This window comes from Pygoscelis adeliae, unplaced genomic scaffold (assembly GCF_000699105.1).
Source record: "Pygoscelis adeliae isolate BGI_AS28 unplaced genomic scaffold, ASM69910v1 Scaffold68, whole genome shotgun sequence".
NCBI lineage: Eukaryota > Metazoa > Chordata > Aves > Sphenisciformes > Spheniscidae > Pygoscelis > Pygoscelis adeliae.
In genome coordinates, this window is record NW_008825501.1 from 3878987 (window position 1) to 3901842 (window position 22856).

Genomic DNA, 22856 nt, shown 5'->3' on the forward strand with positions numbered 1-22856 from the left:
CTAATCTGCTAGGAGAATTCAGGCCACGGAGCTGTAACTACCTTGGGCCACACTGAGAGCTGAAATGTCACCTACATCCCTGCAGCTAGTTAGTGAAAGAACAAGAGACTCCCAAGTATGACTGAAGCGCCTAAGCAAGGTGACATACAGGGTCCTGTTTAGAGCCAGTGAATGGAAAGCCCTGGGCACAGTGCAGGTCGGCCTTTCCAAATATGGTTCCGTGTGCCTCAGTTTCCCCACTCTGATCAGTGGGCAAATGATGCCAGCAGCCACTGCCCTCAGTTAGGTTTCATTAATAAACTCCAGGACCATTAAGTCAATAGATCCTGGAGAAGTGTCACTATTACAACCATCCACGGCAAGGAAAAGCACATTCCCAAGCAGAGAGAGTGTGGAAGGCCTAGTGAACATTGAGCAGAGCACTTGCTCCACACTGGCTCTGTCACTGCTGGGCAGCCTTGCCCTGACAGAGCTCCTGTCCAACCAGGGACGTACATCCATTCATCATTAGTCCTAATGCAAGCTTGGGAGTTTTAAAGCCAGGGCTAAATCAGACCATCTTAATTTGCAGGCTTAATGCATTGCATATTATCCATATCCTTCCTATGGGATTTATCTTGATTAAGTGCTAATTTGTAACTGGTGGTATACCTAGTGAAGTGACTGATGAGAAGGGTGCCTGGGCAGAAGGTCTGTGTTTTGGCAGCGGTGCAGACTGGAAATGGGAAACTGCTGTTCCCACCACAGACACACAGGCAGGCAGCACATTTTATGCACATCCCCCTCAGCCTAATAGGCAAACTGTCCAGAAAAATTTAGCTTGGGTTATTCTTCAGCTGCGATGGAAGCCAGAGGTCTGCTGTGAGAAAGAGGACCAGACTTATGAAGGTTTTTGACCATATTTAAAAAGTCTACCCCTGGACTGTTGTATAGTCCTGTCTGTGCAGAACAGCACGGGTCAGAAAAGGCATAGCTGCTTCAGATAACCAAGTGTAGGCAGCCGTTTACACATCCCAGCTTGCACATCTTCGGTTGCATATTGAATCCCTCCTGTATGTGCCTATAGCTGAGCTGCCTGCCCCATCTGCTGCAGTGACACCAGCCCCTGCTCAGCTCCTCCCTCTGTCTCGCTGCTTCCACTCTGTGAACACCAAGAACCAGCTGGGGTAAATGTTGAATGGATGAGATCATTTTAGACATGACCACAATCCTGATTTGACCACAAAACAGCTGGGAGAGCCTATCAGCAATATGAAAAAGCTTCTCTGAGATGGGCAGGGCTTTTCCAAGGAGCTAGGAAGCTGTATTTTGGGATACTTTCACTGTGCTGACCTTCGCTTTGAAAGGAGAAACAAACCTTCCACCTCCACCAGACATACCAAATCTCAGATCAATCTATATCAGCATGTAGATTTTCCAGCATTTGAGGAGAAGCAACCTTTAAGCAGAAATGGGTTCTCAACTTTTGCTATCGCAGCACTGGCATTTCACTAAAAAAAAAAGCCTTTATTTCAGCTGCTGCTTTGGTATCTGAAACTGTGTCTGGTTCTGTAACCACCTGTCCCCCACAATTCATAAAAGCACACTGAATATACACATTAAACAAGTCTTACACCCAGAAACACACACACGCACAGAAGTCAGGTCAAGCTATTTCATAGTCCTATTTTACAGAAGGGTGAAACAAAACTTGACTCAACTTTCTCTGGCATGGCAATAGGAAACCTAAGGAAGGCATCCAAAAGTCTTAATTTCTGTCTTATGTTGTACAGAGGTGTTCTGCATTAGCAGCATTTCTCCTTTTGGCTGTTTTTCCTAACACTGAAAACAGTGGACAGTGTCTCAGCTGATGGGTACTGCCTCCTTTTACTTGTGTAACTAAAGACAGCAGTTGAAGAGGAAGGGGGGTGTTGAGTAGAAGGAAGTTAATTAATTTCAGGGTTTTTAATCTCTTTTCTTTTGTACCAAACCATAAAACAAAAATTCTTCGGGAGCCAGAACATGTACCTCCAGTAATCGAAAGAGAGGCAAGGATCTGACTAATAGATATTACGTTCCATTATATGGTCTTGAAGTCAATAAACATTAGGTTACCTTCATGCAGTGAAAAAAGACCAGATTTATTAAAAAATCTTATCTGGAGGGTTTGCATTTCAATAGGATGTGAATTTGCATATTTTAACAATAACCTCCCATCATTCTGTCTGATCTGTGCTCAGTTGGCCATACAGATCACTTTATCTTGAATAGATTATCACCGGTTTAATAAACCCTTCATAATATGCAGGTATAACAATGGTACTTCATTGGATAAAGGAGGTATTAAAGTTCTTTTTCTGGAAATAGGGGTGGCCCAGCTAGTGATTAACTTTATACCTCTGTACATCCCTGTGCTGAATACACGATTGAAGGAGAGTATTCCCATTATTCACATTCAAAATGGACCAGCTCTTCAGAGCTCCTGTTAACTCCTCATTGCCCATGGCAGCTGTGCAGACGTGGGAGTCAACAAAGCCAAGGCTGCCGGGGATGTTATCTCCAGCAGTGGCCACTACCTGAGACGTCAGGAAAAGGCGACACTTTTCCCCTAAGCCAAGTCCTTCTCCACATACAGAGTGTGATCAGTGCCGAGCTGTTTCATACAGGAGGCACCTACTCAGTGCTAGATGGAAGTAGAGTCAACGCACTGCTCAGCGAAGAGCCAAAAAGGCTTCTAGGCAGATAGCTTAGTTACCCCATTTTCAATGAAAAAGCAGAATTATTCTTCCTTGTCTCCCCTCCCAGGCTGTGACTGATTCTCTGCTTTCACTTTCCATGCAGAAGCTCATTTTCCACCAGTTGCCCTTTACAAGAGGTGAGCCCATCCCACAACTCCTGCATCCTGTCTTGTCATCTCAAAACATTCGGTTGGGAGCAGCACGCTCAGACCTTCCACAGGAGCAAAACAAGTCGCTGCCAAATCACAGGGCTGGCTTTTGCCTCTTGCAGTCTCCACTGGGACAGACTCTCATTTACACATGCCTGCCGTTTGAGGCTCCTGACCGCTTTTCTCATGAGACACAGGGCAGAGCATTAGTGCCAGTGCAGTATGTGACTGGGGCAAATATAATTTTCATGTTGTCCTGCAATTTTTGATTTCTTCATTTTTGTTTCTTTATTGATATTTGCACCCTGACTTAAAAAAAAACCTGATACTTTTCCTCCCTTGGGTACGCAGTACAGAGCAGGCAGCTGTGAGCATTAACTGTCCACACACAAAGCTTAGGCAACCCGCAGGCTACTGTGGCATTAAGCCCAAGCTTGTAGACCTTAATGAGAGGTAATGTTTGCTCATGACCAGCTCTGTGGTCACGCAGCCCTGGGATCTGGACTGCCTCACATCTGACCAGCTGGGAGCACAGGAATAATGAATTTTGGGGCTGAGAGTGCATGCATGTACGAGAAAGAGAGAGTATGTCACACACGTTCCCCAAGATACTCTTGAGAGCAACTAGAACTTTTCACACTCTCTCTCCTCTGTTTTCTTTTTATTTGCTCAAGCTGTGTTCATGCTGGCTTTTCCAAAGCTCCCATCATGAGCTTTTTGCTTCTCGAGAGCTGACATGCCGGTGTGCTGCCTGACAGTGGGAGCACAGCAAGGCTAGTGAATAATTGAAAGTTATTGACCTATAATAACCTGGCATTATTGACCATAAATGATTTAGTTAAAGCACACACATACACACACGCACACACCATCTCATGTGAAGAAGCTGAATTTTGAATTCCCTTTGTCCAGCACTAGCTTAATGGAGCTTGTCACAGGGGAGAGATGGGCAATTTGGCCCAGCATGAAATTAATGTTAATCGAAACATTTCTGATGATGCTCCAATACGATTTTTGTGGGGAACGAGCACGGTTCCTGAAGCCACAAGTAAATTGTCCTGAGTCTTTACTCAAAGCTCTGTGAGGGCACAAACCTTTCCTGAACTTCAGCAAAGTTCACAGGTTTTAAGGCTGAGGCGGACAATTTTCATCAAGCAGCCTGACCCCTGCCATAAGGTAGGGTAGAGACTAACAAATACCAGGACCAATAACCTGCCATTGAACCAGAGCACAACATTTAAGGAGAAGGGAAAACATCCAGTTTTGATGTCGGACTTCCCACTCTCCTAATATTTTTTGTTTCTGCTGAGCCAGCTCTTCCCCTCTGAAGTGGAAGTGCTGACATCAGCTCCTTTGGAGCCATAAAATGCCGGTCAGCCTGCCGGAAAGCCTGCTCAGGGCTCACGCCTGGCCTCAGGTCCCCATTGTCTGGTTGGATCTGCAGGGTCAGGCATCCCCATCTCCGATGAAACCCCAACAGCTTCCCATTCCTGAATGGAGCCCTGTAGAAGTGCAGATGTCTGGGCTGGTGATCTTGGCTGGGTCAGATAAAGATGTAAGCGAGTAACTGTTTAATTGAGCCAGATTTCTGAACGAGATATAATCCCAGCCACTAGCACAACTGCCATACGCCCTCCTAAGCTGGCTGTGTTTGTGTCAGGATCTGAATTTTGTGGCTGTCCCCTATTATGGAAAGTTTTTGCCCAGCTTTTCTCATTTTGACAGATGAAATTTTGCAGCTTGGACCTGTTCCTGATTATCTATCAGTGCTCAACAAACAGCCGTAAAAGCTTCTCATTAGCTTGTGGGTGCTGTTCTTTATATACAAAATAGCCAGGCTAGCTGTGCCTGGCTTACTTTGTTTGTCAGGGTCACATGGATGAAAGAAAGGATCACTTCGGTTTCAGATTTGCCTGACTTGGAGCTCTTGAGAGATGATGCAAGAACAAAACTTTTAACTCTCAGTGGTGCTGACCTGTGGTACGGAAGCAGCTATGAATTGGCATTTACAGCACAGAAAAGTGTCAAGATGGAGGGATTCATTCCCTTGCTTTTCCAAGCTCAGGGCATACTTTTCCTATTGACTCCAGCATGCAGTGGAAGCGCCTGGAGCTGCTCCCACAGTCCAAAATCACTGCAGACAGGCAATCGCTGGAGTCAAAGGTGCGATCCAGTCTGTGTACTGAAGTAACAAACTTTTGAATACATTTTAAGTACCTGATGAAGCAGGCTTCCCGGAGTAAATCCTTAATTTCTCCATCTGGGAAATTGGGTCTGCATAATTTAGTTGTCTGAATTTAGGCAGCCAAGAGCTCCCTCTGGAGGTCTCCAAGCAGCTCGGTTCTCTGCATGGGCAAGGCCAGGCGCTTACTTCAGGAAGGCATTTCGTAAGATATCTGTGATTTAAGTACAAGCAAAGTCTTTTAATTAAGCAAATAGGATCTCTCCCAAAATTTCCAATTTTCCTTCCAGTATTAGAGCTAAACTAGGGGTAAGGCCAGCTGGAAAGAAACAATTGATTTCTCTCTAAAGTCAGGTAAGGGGCATGATAACCTAGGATATAGCCTCCTTGTCTCTAAAAAAATCACTGGGAGCAGTGGGAGAAGTGCAGTGTCTCATCTGTATGTGCACACTGTCACTTACTTGTGCATACTCCTGAGACCAGCCAAAACTATCTGACTACAGCGGTACATGACACCAATGTCCAAGATGGTTTCCAGCTCTGTCCTTCCTTCTTCTCTGTATAATTGACTATTATACCAGCATTATCTGTGCCTTGATACCTTGGATTTATGAAGCCTCTAACAAATATAAATTCCCCTTTGCACACACCCCATTTAATCAAAACCTTGCTGGTTTAAGCAGTCTGTTTTATTAAATTACCAATCTATGAAGCCATTAACTCAATTAGAAGCAGCAGTTCTGTACTCTTGAACAACCAAGGAGTAATATTGCAACAGTATACGTTATGCAGAGTATGGCACATTGTAATAACACTGAGAGCTTATATAGCATTTTAGAACTTTACAATTTTGTAGGAATAATATCTAATTAATCCTCACAACGGGCCCTGAAGGTAAAGATTACTGTCTAACCCCTTTTTCCATGGAGGAAACTAAGTGGGGAAGAAGATGATAGGTAATAGACTTCATAAAAGAGTTCAAGGCCGTATCTTTCCACACTCTGCATTCACAGTAAGTAGACTTCAGACTTTCCAAATTGCTCCTTTCCTTCTGCAAGTCACCATTATCTCCCTTTCCTGTCTCCATATTGTAATATGTAATGGGCTGAGTTTATTTTAAAACATCTTCCTTTTTTTTTTTTGGGGGGGAGGGACAGGGAGAGAGACCCCAAAGGAACATAGAAATCTTACAGGAGTAGGTTAAACCCACTACACATAAGTACCTTTTTTAACTGTCTTTAGTGCTTGCTGTGGTTGTCTTGTGCTTCTGGGTCCTTTTGGGAATTAAACAGGCACGGTTTCAAAAGTCAGCACCAATTCATTGCCATCATTTCCCACAACTGTGTTAACCCAAGAAATTTTACTTTTCACTGTCAGGGTAGAAACACCCACACTTGTGTCACCTGTGTCTCCTCAGTTATGTGATCTGACAGCAATAACAAGGATGGTCACAGGAGCTCATCTAACTAGACCTGGGTACCTACGATCTTTCATGCAGAGACTGCAAGGATGAAAGGGTTCAGATGGGAAAAGTCGTTGTACATAAGGCACAAGAATTATGGTTAGAAGTATCTTGGTAACAAAGTAAATGGCAAAGATCTTCTTGGAGAGCAATAGCCAACACTAAAGACAGACCTGTTGATCTCAAGTGATTGTTACCATGAGGTATTATGTTTCCTTGCTAAGTAAAGTAAATTAAGTGTCAGGTCCATCATACAGAAGCAACAATGAGCTGCTGACAATAAGAGCAGATCCTAAATGTAAGGATTTTGTCTAAAGATTTATGTATGTACATTTTTGTTCTATAAAATTTAGTCAAAGTATTTTTGTTTTCTTTAGTTTCCAGCAGAAAAAGTTTTTTGGGACAGCTTTATATATTTTTACTAGGTTTTGAAAAGTAAACAATGCAGAAGTAGAGATGGTGAATAGGAACAGGATCTGGACTTGATTTGAATTTGAAAAAGAAAGTGGCAGATTTAGAATCCGTATCTGCTTTAAGCAAAGTACAGAGAGGAAAGAAACAACTTAAAACAGTGAAAAGCAAATAATGCTTCTAATAATTCACATTGCCTACTGCAAAGATGCATCAATCATAAATTATCTCGAGCAATCATGTATGATATGACAATATAAATAAGAGATTGTATTTTAATGTATTCATTTTCTTTGAGCTGTATTTTGAGCATTAAGAATTTTCTTTAATTCTGGAATTAAAATTCTTGTTAAAAAGTTGCTTGGGTCCAGAAGTTGAGGATTTAAGGAAAACGCTGTATGTCAGGAGACTGATGGTAAAGCCCCAAAAGCTAGAAACACTGGCAGTGCTTGTAAGCAGGGCTAGATCAGGGTTACCTTTAAATACAGAGAGGTTTTCATTGTACGCTAATTCAAAGAATTAATGAGTAGTTTATTTAAAGTAGATGATCTAAAAAAAACCCCTTATGATTGTTCTCAGTGGTCATGGCTCCAGTTTATCTCATTTCATATTTACACCATGTAGCACCAAATTCATGCTGCAGAGAGAGAGAAAGTACAATCTGGTCCAAGTTTTCAAATATGCTCAGCACCCAGTGGACCAAAATCTTTTAATTATCTGCCTGTGTATTTGAGAACATCCTGTGTTTGAAACAGAAGGTTCCTTAAGTAGCGTGATTTCTTGCTCGGTTTCCCTCTCTGTGTTTTTTTTTTACTCTCAGCGTCACATCTTGAGAATATTTCTGTGTTGTGATTTTGGAAGGATGCAGCTAGAAAGCAGCAACCCTTGGTCTCCTCCGCGCTGGTTCAAACATGTCATTGCTGTTCAGGCTTGCTACCGATCCACACAGAAGAATCAGACCCTGGGAGTTCAGAAACATATTGTAAAAAGGTTAATGGCTAATACCACCAGAAAGTTTATAGCTGAACTTCTAGTGGCTCTGATCAACGCTCTGTCTTTAATCAAATGCCACAGCACAGAAGGGGAAAGAGGGAGGAAAATGCAGTTGGATGAGCTGTCTCTTCTCAATGAGGCCTCTCTGGTTTGCCTCTTCCAACTTTACCCAATCTGCGCAAGCTATGCAAGCAAGTGAGGGGGCCAAGCTCGCAAGCAAGTGAAAAGCAAATGGGGGTGAGGAGGAAGGGAGTAAATAACTTGGAGCTATCAGCTGTGATGCCAGAGGTGGCATGCTGCTCCCGGCCACTAACAGATGTGGACAGGTGAACCTTTACACCAAATCAATCATCATATTTATTCTAATTGTATCGTAATAGTCCCCCAGGAGCTCAGTTCAAATGAGCTTGACATTATTAAAATTTTAATGCCCAGTTTTCATAGCTGAATGAATATTTAAAGGGTATGTCCCAGGCTTAAGTTATGATGATGAAGAAATTAATGGAATGTCTTGTTTAATGCTTTGGTACATGTTGATGCAAAAAAAAAAAAAAAAAAAAAAGTGGTTGTTCAGGGAGGAAAAGAAAGAAAGGCAATATTTAGGCATAATTAGAGGAGGAAAGCATCAACGATGCATTAGTATCAGACATTGCTCTTGTTGGATAGCTCTCAGCGGAGAGGAAATATTTATCATTCGGGAGGGGGGAAAACAGAGTGTAGTCAGGGACCTGAAGAGAAGCAGCTCCACATGAATGACAGCTTAAAAATGAATCCCTGGGAGTCTCCGACTACATCCCTACATGGTGGAATGAGATTGCTAGCCTTTCTGGCTGGAACAGACATAGAAAATCACCTTTCTTACGCAACCAGGGTGTTTGTTTATTGTAAGTACCCAGATCAACTATGAAGGATGGCATAATTAATCAGTGATACTCATCAGCCTGGTAATTATGTTATAGATAATTGTCAAAACATAGGACCAGATGATACCAGTTATACATAGATGGGTGTGAGGGGTAGCTCGTTTTGCGCTGGAGAGCCTGATTTTGTATGGGCTGAAAAGAGCACAAGGAATTGCATTGGCTCTGAGGATCTGGAATCTGGAAAGATTGTGGAGTTTTGTTTTGTTTTTTAAGCCTTCTATGCTTTTCCCAATTCAGGAAATGTTTGGGAAGCTAAGGATTTTTGTTTTCTCCTCTTCTTGAACGCTGTACTAATATTTGCAATGTTCCTGCTTGTGCTTATTCATTTGGTGTTAGGAACAGAGGACTAACTTGGGCGGCTGGATGGGCTTAAAATCCCCCCCTAATATGCATTTCTTAGCTGTGAAAGAGGACTGAAGAAAAAGTTAATGCTCTAAGTCCTTTCACAGAAGATTTTCTTTAAAGCTGCACTGTCAAGATTAAGATAATCTTATTCTTTCCCTGAGTCTTTCCTTGTTTCATTGGGGTTTTTTTAAATTATTTTTTGTTATTTTCCTTTTGCCAGCTCATTCAGGAATGGCAGCCCCGATCCAGTGCACAGATAAGGGGTTTACCTTTTAGGCAAGGTTTTCACACATCTAATTTGAGATGTGATTTCAAATCAGTTTAGACAAACCAGTGGAGAAGGTGGCATGGCTGCTGGGGGTTTTTTTCCTGCTTAAATGGGGCTTATTTCAGGTTATCTTAAAATAATTAGATTATATTTTTCCATTAATAGAACTGAAAGGAGAGCACAACCATACCACCTGTATCATGATAGGGATATGTCTTGAGAAGGAAGCCCCTATGCTTCAGAAATGCCACAACAACCTGCTTGGAATAGGTTTAGGTCTGGTCCTCCTGGGGTGCAGGACTGAGGTAATGGACTGCTATCTGTTATCCTGCAGCAAGCTTACTCCAGAGATGACCTTAACCCTTGGGTGAAGGGAAATTAGGGTGGAAGGAAGAGAGTGAACACATGTCACCGTTGAAAGCAGGACCAGTGCTGGGGGAAAATCACTTTCTGGCTCAGAGCAGAGCTAATCCAGTACCAAGGAAAACCCTGCTTGCAACCTTAACCCTGTGATAGCCTCTTCCAGTTCCTGGGGAGGCTATGCTTTAATTCAGGCCCTGAGGCTACCTGCACATTTATATCAGTGGAGAGCCTTTATTTCATGATTCTGGCAGTGGGTGAAAGCAGCTAGTTAATTTACACTGCTTTCTCCGTTTGTTAAATGGCAGTGCTGTGGAAAACATTTCTCCATGGGCAAAAGGGCTGGCTGTGGTTCTTATCTTTGTGGCCAGGCATACAAAGCTACAAGTACAGAAGGTCTAATCATCTTGGATGGATGGTGGCCAAGCTCCTTTTGCACTCAAAGCACTGAAGTCAATGGGAGCTTGGCCTTGCCTAAAGTCTGCAGAGTCAAGCCAAGCAACCATTAGTGGCAAAGGTAGCATTTGGATCTTGCTTCAGAAGAAGAGATAAAGCTTAGAGAGGGAAGAGCACAGCAGGGAAGTGCCAACAGCCAGAGGTCATGGGCTCAGGATAAGGAAAAGACGACAACAGATGTTGATCTCTAAGTGAGTGGCAGGGGTTATGTCTATAATGCCTTGAGTAGTACATCTGTCTCTCTGGCCTGCTTGCCTGCCCTGCTCACGTCCATCCTGAAAAGGTCTCTGGCCTCTGTGGAGTGTGCCCAACACGTACAAAATCATGACATGGCCCATACGCAGACAACACCCTACCTTCCCCCTTATCTGCACTTCCTCACCAAGGCATCTCCTGAGCATACTCCAAACTGTGCCTCTGCCTGGATGAGCGCCAGCTGCAGGCAGTGCTGGGCAGCCTCAGAGCATACCAACACAGGGAGCATCTATGAGACAACTCAAACACAAGGTCTGAGAGCAAGCTTTCAGCTAGACAATGCAGGCACAGATAAACATAAAACCACAAACACCTGAGCTGAGTACACATTGCCCAATTGATCTAGGACCCTTGGCACATATTCGCATCACTCATTTAAGTTCTGTGTTGCCACCTAGATACAGTTACTTGTTAGCCATTCTGGGTAGTTTAAGGCTATCTTGGTTGTATCTATAGGGACTACCTTCATATGTGTGGATTATGCTGTTGCTCTGCCCTGGAAGAGTTTGTGATCACAATATCTAGGATAAAAGAGAATGTGGTTGCTTTCTACTAAATGCATGCAGAGTTGGCTAATAGAAAATGCCAGTGATAGAGCAGAATGATTTTAGATAAAAGGTGGTTTGGGCACATTTTAAAATTGAATGTAAATTATCTTGAAATAAACTCAAGTGGGAAATTAGAAGAGAGGTGAGATTGTGGGAAAGCTTATCCCTACTGATATAAGGGAAGAAAGGAGGAAAGGACAGTAAAAGACTTACTTAGTTTTACATTAGAATTTGATGTGTTTATGAACAGAATTTCACATTGTGATTGCTCATAGTAGCAGCAGGGAACTAGATTTAATGAGCAGGGTGTCCCTTCAAAACTTATACCTCTGCTGTCAGGATACACAGACAAATAGACCCTTTTATATAGCTTAGCATCACCAGTGGGCCAATCCTGTGACTCTTTACATGCTTGAGTATACTCACTGAATGTCCAGGGACTTCTCACATATGCAAGGGGTCTGGGACTACAGCCACATTTCCCAAGCTGAAGTCAGCATCCACCAGGCCCCCTTCTTTCCCAGGAAAGAAAGGTCAAGGGCACAAGCCAGGCAAGATCCATGAGTGCAAATAAATACCCATTCAGATGACCAGGGCACCAGTACCTTAGGGCACACTGTGTATGTGGTGGTACAGTGTAGCAGCTGAATGTAGACCTATCCAACATCATTTTTACTGTGTGACTGACCAAAGCTTTAAGGGGATCTCCTGCTGTCTCTTTCACGTGCAGATTTGCATATGAAACAGTACTTATAAGATATAAATACTAAAAAAACCCCAGTGCTGTCTCTCTTGTTTTGGAAAACAAGGTGCAGTTCCAAGCATCCTGTGTTTTGTTCCTCTTACTGTCCTTAAACCCGCCAAGGCGTGTTCCCCCTTTACCCCTTCCCACTTCGTATAAAACCACAGGCACAGTGAGGTTGAGCACTACATACTCAGCTTCCCCAAGTACAAACCAAAGGATTTGTTGTATTGGAAATGTTTTATTTTGCTATTAACAAGATCAGCAGTTTCTTCAAATTCAAGCCCAAACCGTTTTGTGGGGAGAAAGTTTTGGATTTGAAGCCATAGGCTTCTGCACATGAACCTGAACTGAACTTAAGCCCCATCTAGGTTCATCTATATACACAAGACAAGTGGAAAGATGAATCGATAGTTAGACGGATGGATTATAATGTGTTTTATATGATATATAGAAAATACTCTCAGAGTGCAGGGATGGCCGGTAGCAATCATTCTCAGGGGTAGGCAACAGAGCATTGACTGATTTGTAAAGGTCAGACCCTTCAAGATTTTTTTTTCATATCTCATACATTCCCATTTCAGGCCTTCTCATCTATTTGTGTACATGTCTATGACACACATCTCGTCAGGCAGGGAAGAGGGTGGTAGGGAGGAATTAAGAGTCCATTACCCAGATAAGGTTTAGGGTAGAGTCATTTCAGATGCAATGCATTACTACTGAGTGCTTCCCACAAGGCAAGCCAATGTGATTTTTTTCACCAAACTTTCTAAAACATTTCCTCTCCCTACTCTTTCATTAATCCAACATTGTATCAGTTTGCACTGCCCACACAAAAGTATGCTTAATGTGTAATCACACAGCAATTCATGCAACCACAGCACTTACCTCTGTTCCCATGGGGGGAGGTTTTTGCTCTATGCCTTATAGCTGCAATATACAAATACGGAAGGCTGGCTATGTAGCTAACCTATGTCGAAGCAGCTTTCCTGATTCTGTGACATGCGCAGAAATTTCCCTGAGCTGAGGACCTGGGCCCTAACTTTGTTTTTTTCTTCAGAGAGAGGAGATTGCTTTGGATTCACTCTTATGGCTATCTAGTTTAGATCACTGTAATTCATTTATGTCACTCAGAATCAGTTACAGAGTGATTTACTTGAACTTTGCAATTACACACACACAATTCAATTGTAGGTGATTTTCTTGGCCTTTCCAACTTTGACGCTAATATACTTTGCATTTCCTTAGGGCCTTCAATCACAGCTGATTTTGCTCAATGCTTTAAAAGTTATGACCCACTCCTACAAACGCATTCCTGCCAGTACCTTTACTCACATAAATAGCTGTGTTGACTTCAGAGGAATTACTATTGTATACATGGCAGACCCCCAAAAAGTTGGCAAATGTGGTAAAATGAAATTCCTCCTAGTGTTTTGAGGGGAGATTTTGAACAGAAAAACCTTTCCCACTGAAGAAATAAGGAGTAACCATATTTTCTGGAAATTTCAGGGCAGTTATTAAACTATTCATACCTCCAATTAACATCTGAGCTATGTTATGAGATCACCAAGAACTGCATGGCATTTTAGGAAGCAAGTTATTCTGGGATGGGATTTTCTTCCATGAGGCTAGCCAGCATCTACAGAGATGCAATAGTGCCCAATAAGCATTTGGTAAGACCTGCTAGCTCACATCAGCATTCTATCCTTTGTGATTAGGTCACAACAGTGTTTCATCACTGATTTAGAAGGATGATGCCTGAACAATACCAAACACAACAGAACATGACTGAGCAAGAAGAGTTTGTTATTTGCCATTATATCTGTCCACATAATTCAGGCATAGAAATGACCGGATGTATGTTTGTTTGTTTAACACCAGCATTTAGATACATTTTTTTCATCAACCACCTTCATGGTACATTAGGTTATCTTTATCTTCATTGTACAGAAGAGAAAGCTGAGAAAGAGGCAGATGAGAAAGCTGAGAAAGAGACAGATGTAACGATATGTCCAAATTCATCCAAAAGGCCAGTGTAGATCTGGAAACAGGCCTTGTCGGAGGTTAACACCTCTACTTTCTACATTGTACCAGACTTGCTCTTTGGAAACTTCAGGAAACATGGACAATAAAATACCTTTCCTCACAGTTTTTGATACAAAGCCTTAATCAAACCCACCAATCTGTTCTCAGGGAGTACTCAAATTTGTTAAGCCTTCTAAGAAGGGGTGGAAAAAGTTAGATAGATGATCACTGTGGTCATCTTCCATGGTCTTGTAGATTATACAAGGTCTAGAATCACTTTTTGTCTCCTGAAGTGACTTATTCCTTAAGCACACCAGAAGATTATCTCCAACACAGTTCTATTCTGCCTTAGACATGATCTTCCTAACCATTAGTGGCATTTCAGTGATCTCCAGTAGTCTCCTTTTCTCACTTTTCCTTCCTGTCTCAGATCACATTTGAAGCTATTCAGGGTGTCTCCATCGTTTTTTTTTTTCCCCTTTCTTCTTCTTCTTATCTCTGCATTTGCCCATTCTGAAGCCTGGTAAGGCCTTAGTCCTGGCTAGAAACACCAGGTATATTAATGACTAATGAAAAAGTGAGTGAGACAAGAAAGGAAAGGGTAGTAGGAACAGTGAGGATAAGAAAGATGGAGACAGGGAGAAATCAGCTGTCTCTGCTTCCTACTCTTCTTTCCCAGGTGACCCTTCTACCTGCTCTAAATTAATATCAAAGCCAGAGGGAGCAGAAAAAGGTTGGTGGGGGAGAAAATGACAACCCTAGGAAAAAAAAAATCATGATGCAGAAAAGCGTCTGTCCCCTGTCTAATTCCTGCCGTGGCCTGTAGCTGATGGTGCTGGGAAAAATACAACAGCAAGCTCTGACATTTCATTTCTGCAGAGAATTGAAAAAGGGCTTGCTGTAATTCATCGCTTCTTGTAACTCAAACCCTTTTTGCCAGGAGTACCTGAGCTGTCTTTTAACAGTGGCACCATGGTGGCTGTAATTGGACATGAGAAATTATGTCGTGTTCTACTTGCAGGGAGGATTGGAGTGTGGGTAGGTGGGGCAAGCGGCAAGCTGGTGTGAGAGGATGACACCTGGCATTATCTGAATGGGTTGGTTTTAGGCAAAAGGAAGGAAAAGCCAAAATGAAAGGTATGAACTGTAGCAAGTACGATCATCTTGTCCAAGGTGTGCAAAGGTGATAGTAAAGGTGGTTTTCAGCAGAAATGAATGTACAAAGGATCAAAAGAAAATGAGAAGTGTGATGCACCTGAAGTTCTAACTCCTCCATCAACCCAAGCACTTATGGCATTTGTGGAAAAAGGACGTGCAACCCCTCTTCCTGAAATGGGGCTGATTCACATCTGCAGTGGCACCCAGAGCCCATATTTTCCAATACAGACAGGGAATCTGAGACACAGGCTTTGCCTGAGGCCACACTGGCAGCACAGTTGTGAATAAAACTCTGATTTGCCATCCGCTTGCCACCCCTTTGAAAACTGGGTCTGTCATATGTAACCAGAATCCCAGATTAAATTTTTTTGGCTCTTGCCTTAATCCCTTTGTGCCTCAGTGGTCCCTCAGCACACCTGTGTTATGACATTGCTGTTGAGCGAGGCACTTCAAAGTAAATTTGTGGCCAAATTGGACTCTGAATCATGAATGAGGATAAACATATTGTCCTGATGTATAATGGTTTTATGACTATTAGGCACGCTGGTACCATAATGTCAGGAATCTTCACAGTTTATATAGCAAATAAAAATTTTTAGTCAGGTCCTATCCAATAGGGGCGAGGCTAAAGAGGAGATAAACTCTTCTGGGTTAACTAATGGTAAAACAGTATACTTCTTTCACAGTGGCAGCCCAATAGGGATAATATAGAATAAGGAACCATGATTATATTTCAAAGGAGAGCACAACGAGAATCCATGGGCAGAGGAAAGAAGGACCATTGCAATGGATAGAAGGGTAGCTCATCCTAGTGGAGAGCCTAACAGAGTTCATCCAGTCCATCTGTCAGTTGAAATGCTGGATCAGCCAACCTAGGTCTTTTCTATGTTGCCAGATCTCTTTTGAAGACTTCTAGTGATAGGGATCAATAAAACCTCACAGCCACATCTGTAGTTCCTATGATCCTATGTGGATACCCATGGTATTAACCAGTTTTGCTGACCGGCAAATCTTCTTTCTCCTAGCACACTCTCAGGGTCCACCAAGACAAGACAGATATTAAAGATATCCATATCAATATTCCCCCAACTACTATTCAGAATACTGTAGTTTGGAGTATAAACTTTGGTTTCTTTGCATCAAACCCATTTTATTTCCCCACTTAGCCCTTTTCTGCTCCCTATGCCAGCTCCTTGCTCCCAGAGTGTCTGTGTAAAAAAAAAAAAAAAAAAGTTCCATAGATGGAGAGAGGAAACTTAATTATTTTCCTCTCAGTGTTTCTCCCTATAATTGGTGTCTTTCATGTCAAGATGATCTCAATTTGTATTATGGGCTCCGTGCAGGCAGCACTTTCTCTTTGGTCTATAAAGAAATTGTTAAGTGTATAAAACATAATGTACATTCAATTACACTAGCCTTTTACTTATTAATTTCCCCAGTTTTATCTTCCTCTGTTAGATGCTCATTCCCTCCCTATTTTTTTCCCTTTCTTGGTGATTGTCTTCTTTTTCCCATGCCCCAATCTCAAAAAAAACCCCAAAACAAACAAATCCAAAACCAAACAAATAGTATTGTCCTCTCATTTTTGCTAAAGGGTCTGATGATCTCCTCTGCCTTGTGCCAGCTGACCACATCCAACTCAACAGGTAGGAAGAACTCTGTCTAGTTTTTCTAAAGGTTGGATCCAAAGCTTGCTCAAGTTCAGTGGGGATTTTCATGGCCTTTAGCAGGCTTCAGATCAGCATCTACCTTGGTAGATTTATGGAATGTTCTGCACTGCAAGGCTGTGTCCATTTGGGACTCCAGACATTGCCTCTCAGGGCTGTATGCAGCACACCACCTATAAATTCCAGTCTACTGTGACTATTTCTCTTACTGACTGCTTGGGATGCAGGTTCTGGCTGTCTTGGAGTGAGCACCAGGGACTGCTGACCACCCTCCTCTGACCATTGGAGTTAGATTAACCATTGTGTCCATGTTAGGAACCCATAACATATAGTGTGAGTGCAGCTATCAAAAGTTAACAGCTCTCAAGTGAGACCTTGGTACGTGGATGGTGTCAACACCAACCTGCTGTAAACGCAAACCAATTGCAGTGGTTGAGCAGCTGGGGGAAGCTAAAGCACAGTAACTGGATAGTTTGGCTTCGTTATCCTGCACATGAGAACCAAGATGGGGTTCATCTCACCTAACTGTAACTGCATAGACTACCTTTACGATCAGTGGAGAGGAACAGGCACTGCAGAAGACCACTCATTCTTTTCTTCTCAGACACCAATCTTAAGAGTGGCTTATAATTACACTTTTTAGACATTTGGAGTTACATGACATGAATTACCCTCCTCACCTCTGTGATGTGAGATCTTTAAATGTCTGTAACAGCTAGCTGCTCACATGTGGTTACAGAAGCCCTGTGGCAGGATGTCCACCCTGCTTGCTGCTAAATACATCGCCTCTGGCCCTGCTAATATCTTGTGATATGTGTATCAGCGACAGGTCTTGTCTTTACAGTTGCAGAAGCAGAGGCTGATACAAGGTTTATCCGGTACCAAATTCTTTGTTGGTTTTAGCATTTCAACTGCCTGGAGTTTGTTGGATGATACAGGCATACAGGAGAGCAGAAATTGCTCAGTAGCGTCTGGAGCCATTGATCCTTCTCTTCCTGAGTGCGAGTCTAACTGTAGTCAGTTTATGGCTAAGTACATTTTCCTCTTGAGACAACAATGCAGCAGGATCTGCTAGGCTCTCCATCATCTTAACCTACTTGTCAGCCAGCTTGAGAACTTTTTATTACTAAATATGTGTGCAGAGCAATTAGAATAAATCTAAATTATTATGAACTACTTTCAAAAAAAAGGGAAATTAGGAAAAAAAGAAAAAAGAAAACTAACAGCCTTGCTGCCCAACTGTGATTAGCCACAAATAAGGGAGGGACAGTGTCACCTGAAGGCACCTTGTGACACTCATCAGACAATTTGTGGCCTGACTTTATTGGGAAGCAATATGTTGGGAGATTCCCATTGCCTTCTGACTTCCTGCTCCTTGTGATGCCTGTTTGAACTTGCACTTTCTTTGGTTGCCAAATCTAAAGGATAATTTCATTCCACTCGGGGGTGGTCACACACAGAAAGATATTTTGAATAGTTCATCTACATAGTGTATGGATTGCTTTAAGTGACATGGAGGAAAAGGCAGGGAAGGGCTTTCAGATTAAAATCTCAGCTGGTTCTGCTCCAATCTGCATCTCCAGCTATTAACAGGAGGGGTGTATCCTCACCTCTGTTCATCAGACATCCACATCCTGTTAGGCACTACCAGTGAAGATGATCATGGACATCTGTTGCCCTCTCTCCTGGGAGTGAGCAGCTCTGGGGATAATGATGGTTCCCCAATGCTTTTGTTGAGAGAGAGGGATGAGTTGGAGAACAGAAAACCTATTCACAGCACCGTGACAAGGTTTTTATTCTTGCTTATATTCTGATGTGAGAAAGGAAAAAAAGTGTTTGAAAAAGCAATAGAGGGAGATGTTTTAACTCATATCCTATCCCCTCCTGACAAAAAAATCCTCAATAGCCAGCACTCCTGCAGCATGTGGACAAACCAGATCCAAATCCCATTCCCCATGTATGAAATGGAGTCTGCTATGTTACAGGTGACTGTTCTACTGAGCTAACAGTGCAGGTGGAATTCAATTTTTCATTTTCTTTTCATCATGCCAATCTCAAGAAATCTTTGCAATTAAAGTTTCACTGATCCTGATGTTCTGACAAAGCATTTCTGCTCTGACACAGTAGTGTTTCCACAGGAAACTATTAGTAATTTAAAAAGTTATGTTTAAAATTTCATGACCTGTGTGATTCAACAGAGGCCCTGTCAAGTAGATGGGGTGACACTGATTTACCTCGGACCAAGAAGCAGCCTGTACTCTGTGGTTACTTCTTTGCTTACAAATTGCTTCCCCCCCCCCACCTCCTGGAGTAAATTCTGGTGCTAACTATGATGCATGGTAAAAAACCAAAGCAAGCCTCTGTATATGAATGTTTGATTCCCCCATTAATTATGTGTCTCTCTTTGCTTTTTCTTACAGATGAACAGACCGATCCAGGTGAAACCAGCGGACAGCGAAAGCCGAGGAGGTAGTTGACTGCATTGCTTTCAGCCACAGTGCTAAGTATAATTGTTGTCTCTGGCTTCTCTCAGGCAATGTGCTGATCAATTAGTAACGTAATCACTGCCAAAGAAATTCCCTCTGCAGCAAAGATTCTCTTTATTAAATCTCCTTTACTTCGTCTCGCTTTCCTCATATTCAATTATTATTTGATTTTAAAAGGCAGGCAGGTGCCAGCGATTGCCTGGGAAACAAATAACTGCCTCGTTAAGAAATGAAGCATCAGGCGCTGACTTAACCAAGTTTAACAGTGGTGACGGCAATGTAGGTTTTTCAGACCTATGTTGGGCTGAGCTGCAGAGGTGTTTAATTTTGTTGGGATAAAACAGATATTTTATGGTTTCTCTGACCATGTTGTTTCTGCTTGGACTGAAGCAACTCTGCTTATGGAAAAAGCAAATTCTGAGGTAGCAGAGTTTTCTGCACCTGTATCAGCTTATCTGGATAAACCTGTTGTGGAAACTGAAGACTTCTCTCAGTCCCAGGGAGTTATTCAGGATTTGCACAGGTGTAGTTGAAATCAGGAGCTGGTCTTTTGCTTTTCCATCCTGCACAGTGGATTTGGAAGGCTTTGCTAAGTGACCGTTCAATAGATTACCAGTGATAAGGTGTTTCCTGTAAAAGGTTTTCTACCAGAACTGATGTAGTGATACTTCACCGTACTCTTCTAATAGGGGCCTGTTTGTCACATCAAACAGAGCTCACTGAGAAAATGTGAGATGGTCCGTTATGCTGGATAAATTACCATTCTGCTTTTTTTCCTTACATCTGTACATTTATATATATACACACACATATATATAATGACATGGTGTTTCCTTCCTCTCTATCCCTATCTCTTTGTGGAAAAAAAGGAGAGGCTTTTGCAGTAAAAACACTAGTGCTTATGTATCATATAAATGTGGGAGTAGATTCTGTCATTTAGTAATGGTGTGGCTCAGATGTGTGAAAACTCTTTAATTTCCACCATGGACGTAAGCTCTTCCTCATTTATGGGACGACTTATCTTTGTGCTGGCATTAGTGGAAATCCCCGGCAACAACTACTTAAAAGGAGTAAAATGCCTCACAGACAAAAGGCACTGAAATTGTGTTCTTTTTTCAGTTGAAAGCTTTGGATTCCAGAGGCTTTGACTGCGTCAGTGTGAGGCTGAAACTCTCCAGTGACTCAAGTCATTGGAAGACTTTGTACGTAGCTTGTAGTTAAAGGGCTGGTGTAACGGAGTGGTGAAACCGGCAGGTCGACAGAGGCTCTGTAAGGAAGGGCTGTGGTGCCGTGTAACTGTAGAGCAGGAGAAGAGCTGAGTGCTGGAAAAATGCCAGAAAGCGCAGGGATAAATATTGCACTTTCAGAGGCCCCTGTAAAGTAAATTTGGGGGAATTTGGCCAACACTGGACAGAAAGTATTTGATGGGCTCTGCGATGGCAAGTTCTGCTATCAAGGGCCATGGTACATTTCTAACATGCAACAAAGGCATGTCACATCGTATGGCATCGTCTGGTGGTTTTTAACAGAACCCAGTCAATTTACCCACTTTCCCTTCCTGTCTGATGATCTGACTCCGTGTCTGAGTAGGAGTGGGTAAGCAAGCCATGGGCGGTTGTCAACGCCGATCTCCTAGGGGAAAAGGGAAAGGCTCAGCTGCCTGGGCAAATGAAGGGACATTATGCACATTCCAGTGGAGTTCATGCCGACAGCGAGAGTGAAGGGAGGGCCTTTTGTCTATTTAATTAGACATACCAAAAAATAATAATTAGGCTGGCCAATTTGCTTAGTATGCCTACAGGGTATGTAGCTCCCAATCACTTTTTTTTTTTTTTTTAAATGCAAATCACTAATAGAGAACACATGTCTGGCTTTCTGGGAAGGGTTTTCAAACTCTGCTAAGAGAAGCTGCTTTCAGGAGGGATGGTTTGAACTGCAAAGAGCTCTGGTGGCAGTTTGATTCCACATGATCTGTCACACCAGTGGTTCCCTCCCCATTGTATTTTAGCTAATTATCTCCCCAACAGACACAAACCTCATCTTTCTCACCCTCTCCGCTCCCATATTGCTCCTATCGGTGGTGATCATAATGCAGGGGCCAAGCGGGTGCACTCATCGTTGTCGTGAAAGACACGTTGCCCTAATTCCCCACTGACAAGCTGCTTTTGGGCTGATGATGTTTCAGGATGGCATGACTCAAGGGCAACTATGGGAGAAAAGAACAATTGGCACTCAAGGGAGGCATTGTGTGAAAACTTAGGTTCTTTGCAAGCCCATGGGTTAAAGCAGGCATGGCAAAGAGAATGCTAAAAAGGAGGCTATGTATCTTAGGAGCCCATCAAAAGACTTCATTAGGGCTGCAAGATAAAGGTCAACTTCAACAACAAAGAAACTTAAGTTGTAGCTTCTTATATCCCATCCGTGTATCAGGATGGGACTGAGGGAAGAGTGGGGCTTGGAAGATGAAGCAGCTCTCCTGCACAGCACAAGTCTTCCATCTGCCCAAAGCCCACGCGCTGAATACAGCTCTGTCTTCTGGCTTATGGGGAGTTTTGGTGCCAGGACAAAGTATTAAAGAAAGAATGCAGTGCTGTTTGAAACTGTAGTTTGCAAGGAGGCTTCTACTGGAAATGGTGAGCGGTATTCTTGAGGAAGTTAGATTTTGTTTTATATAGGGACAAATATTTGCATTTTGCTAAAACACGAATCTTTGATTTTTCCAGTAAGTTCTCCCACAACCCAAAGCTGATGGGAGTCCGAAATTTACTCTCCCCCACCAGTCACATTCTGCTCAGCATTTTTTCCTGTTGTTCTGGCATCTGGATTTTGTTGGTCTTTAACCCTTCCTGTGTCTTTATTCTCAGTTGAACGGAAAGCGGGTGTTTTAGCTCTTAGTGTGTGTGAGTAAGAATTTAGACTATCAGACCACCTAGGTTTGGGGAAGAATTCAAAATGTTGCTTGGCACAAACTACACTCAACCCAACAAAATGGAAATGCTGAGTGCCCCTTATTAGTTTTGCTGGTTTTATTATTTTGTTTGTAAATCCCCATATTGGACTAGGAACAAGACAAAGAGTGCAATCCTTTTCAATAAAAACTGGCATTATTTACATTTGCCTAATCTCACAGGAACTAGAAATGAATGTATTCTCAGTACATTTCTCTAGGGAAACAGTCTAAATTAATGGGAAAATTTTGCATTTTGCATTTCTGCCCGTATGTGCCTGTGTGTATAGTTAAGATACAAAATTTTATATATGGATATTCCTTCTACAAAATGTTTCATGAAGCTTCAAATACCTGACTGGAAGGTCAGAGTCCTTTGACATTTTATAGAGACTTTAGCAGTGATGGAATTGATAGAATGTGATAAAAGGCAACAACTCTGTATTTCATTCTTAAAAAGTAAGAACACAACTCTAGCTCTATTAAGGGTATCTTAAAAACTCTCATTGGCCTTTTTGTTGTGCACATTTAACTTGACTATACAGAAACTACTTCGCCATAGATTAGGTAGTCCAATATGGTTTTAGGGTTGTAAACTATAACTCCATGTTAAATTCTGAACATGACAAATCCCAATTAAACTGATAGAATTTTCTATTACTTTCATCCTGTTGTTGATGATTTTTCTTGGTTTCTTGTCTTCTATTCAGCTCTAAAAATAGTCTGTAGATATCAGTGACTTAAAGTTTTGCAAAATTAGGG

At 42.3% G+C, this 22856-nt stretch overlaps 1 protein-coding gene across 1 annotated transcript in view; it reads left to right on the forward strand.

Moving 5' to 3' along the window:
• Positions 1-22856, forward strand: part of CELF4 (CUGBP, Elav-like family member 4) — a 695746-nt gene that overhangs the window by 390064 nt on the left and 282826 nt on the right. The window contains exon 4 of the mRNA XM_009331557.1: positions 19082-19133. Within this exon, the coding sequence (XP_009329832.1) occupies positions 19082-19133 (52 nt within the window). The remainder of the gene's footprint in view (positions 1-19081; positions 19134-22856) is intronic.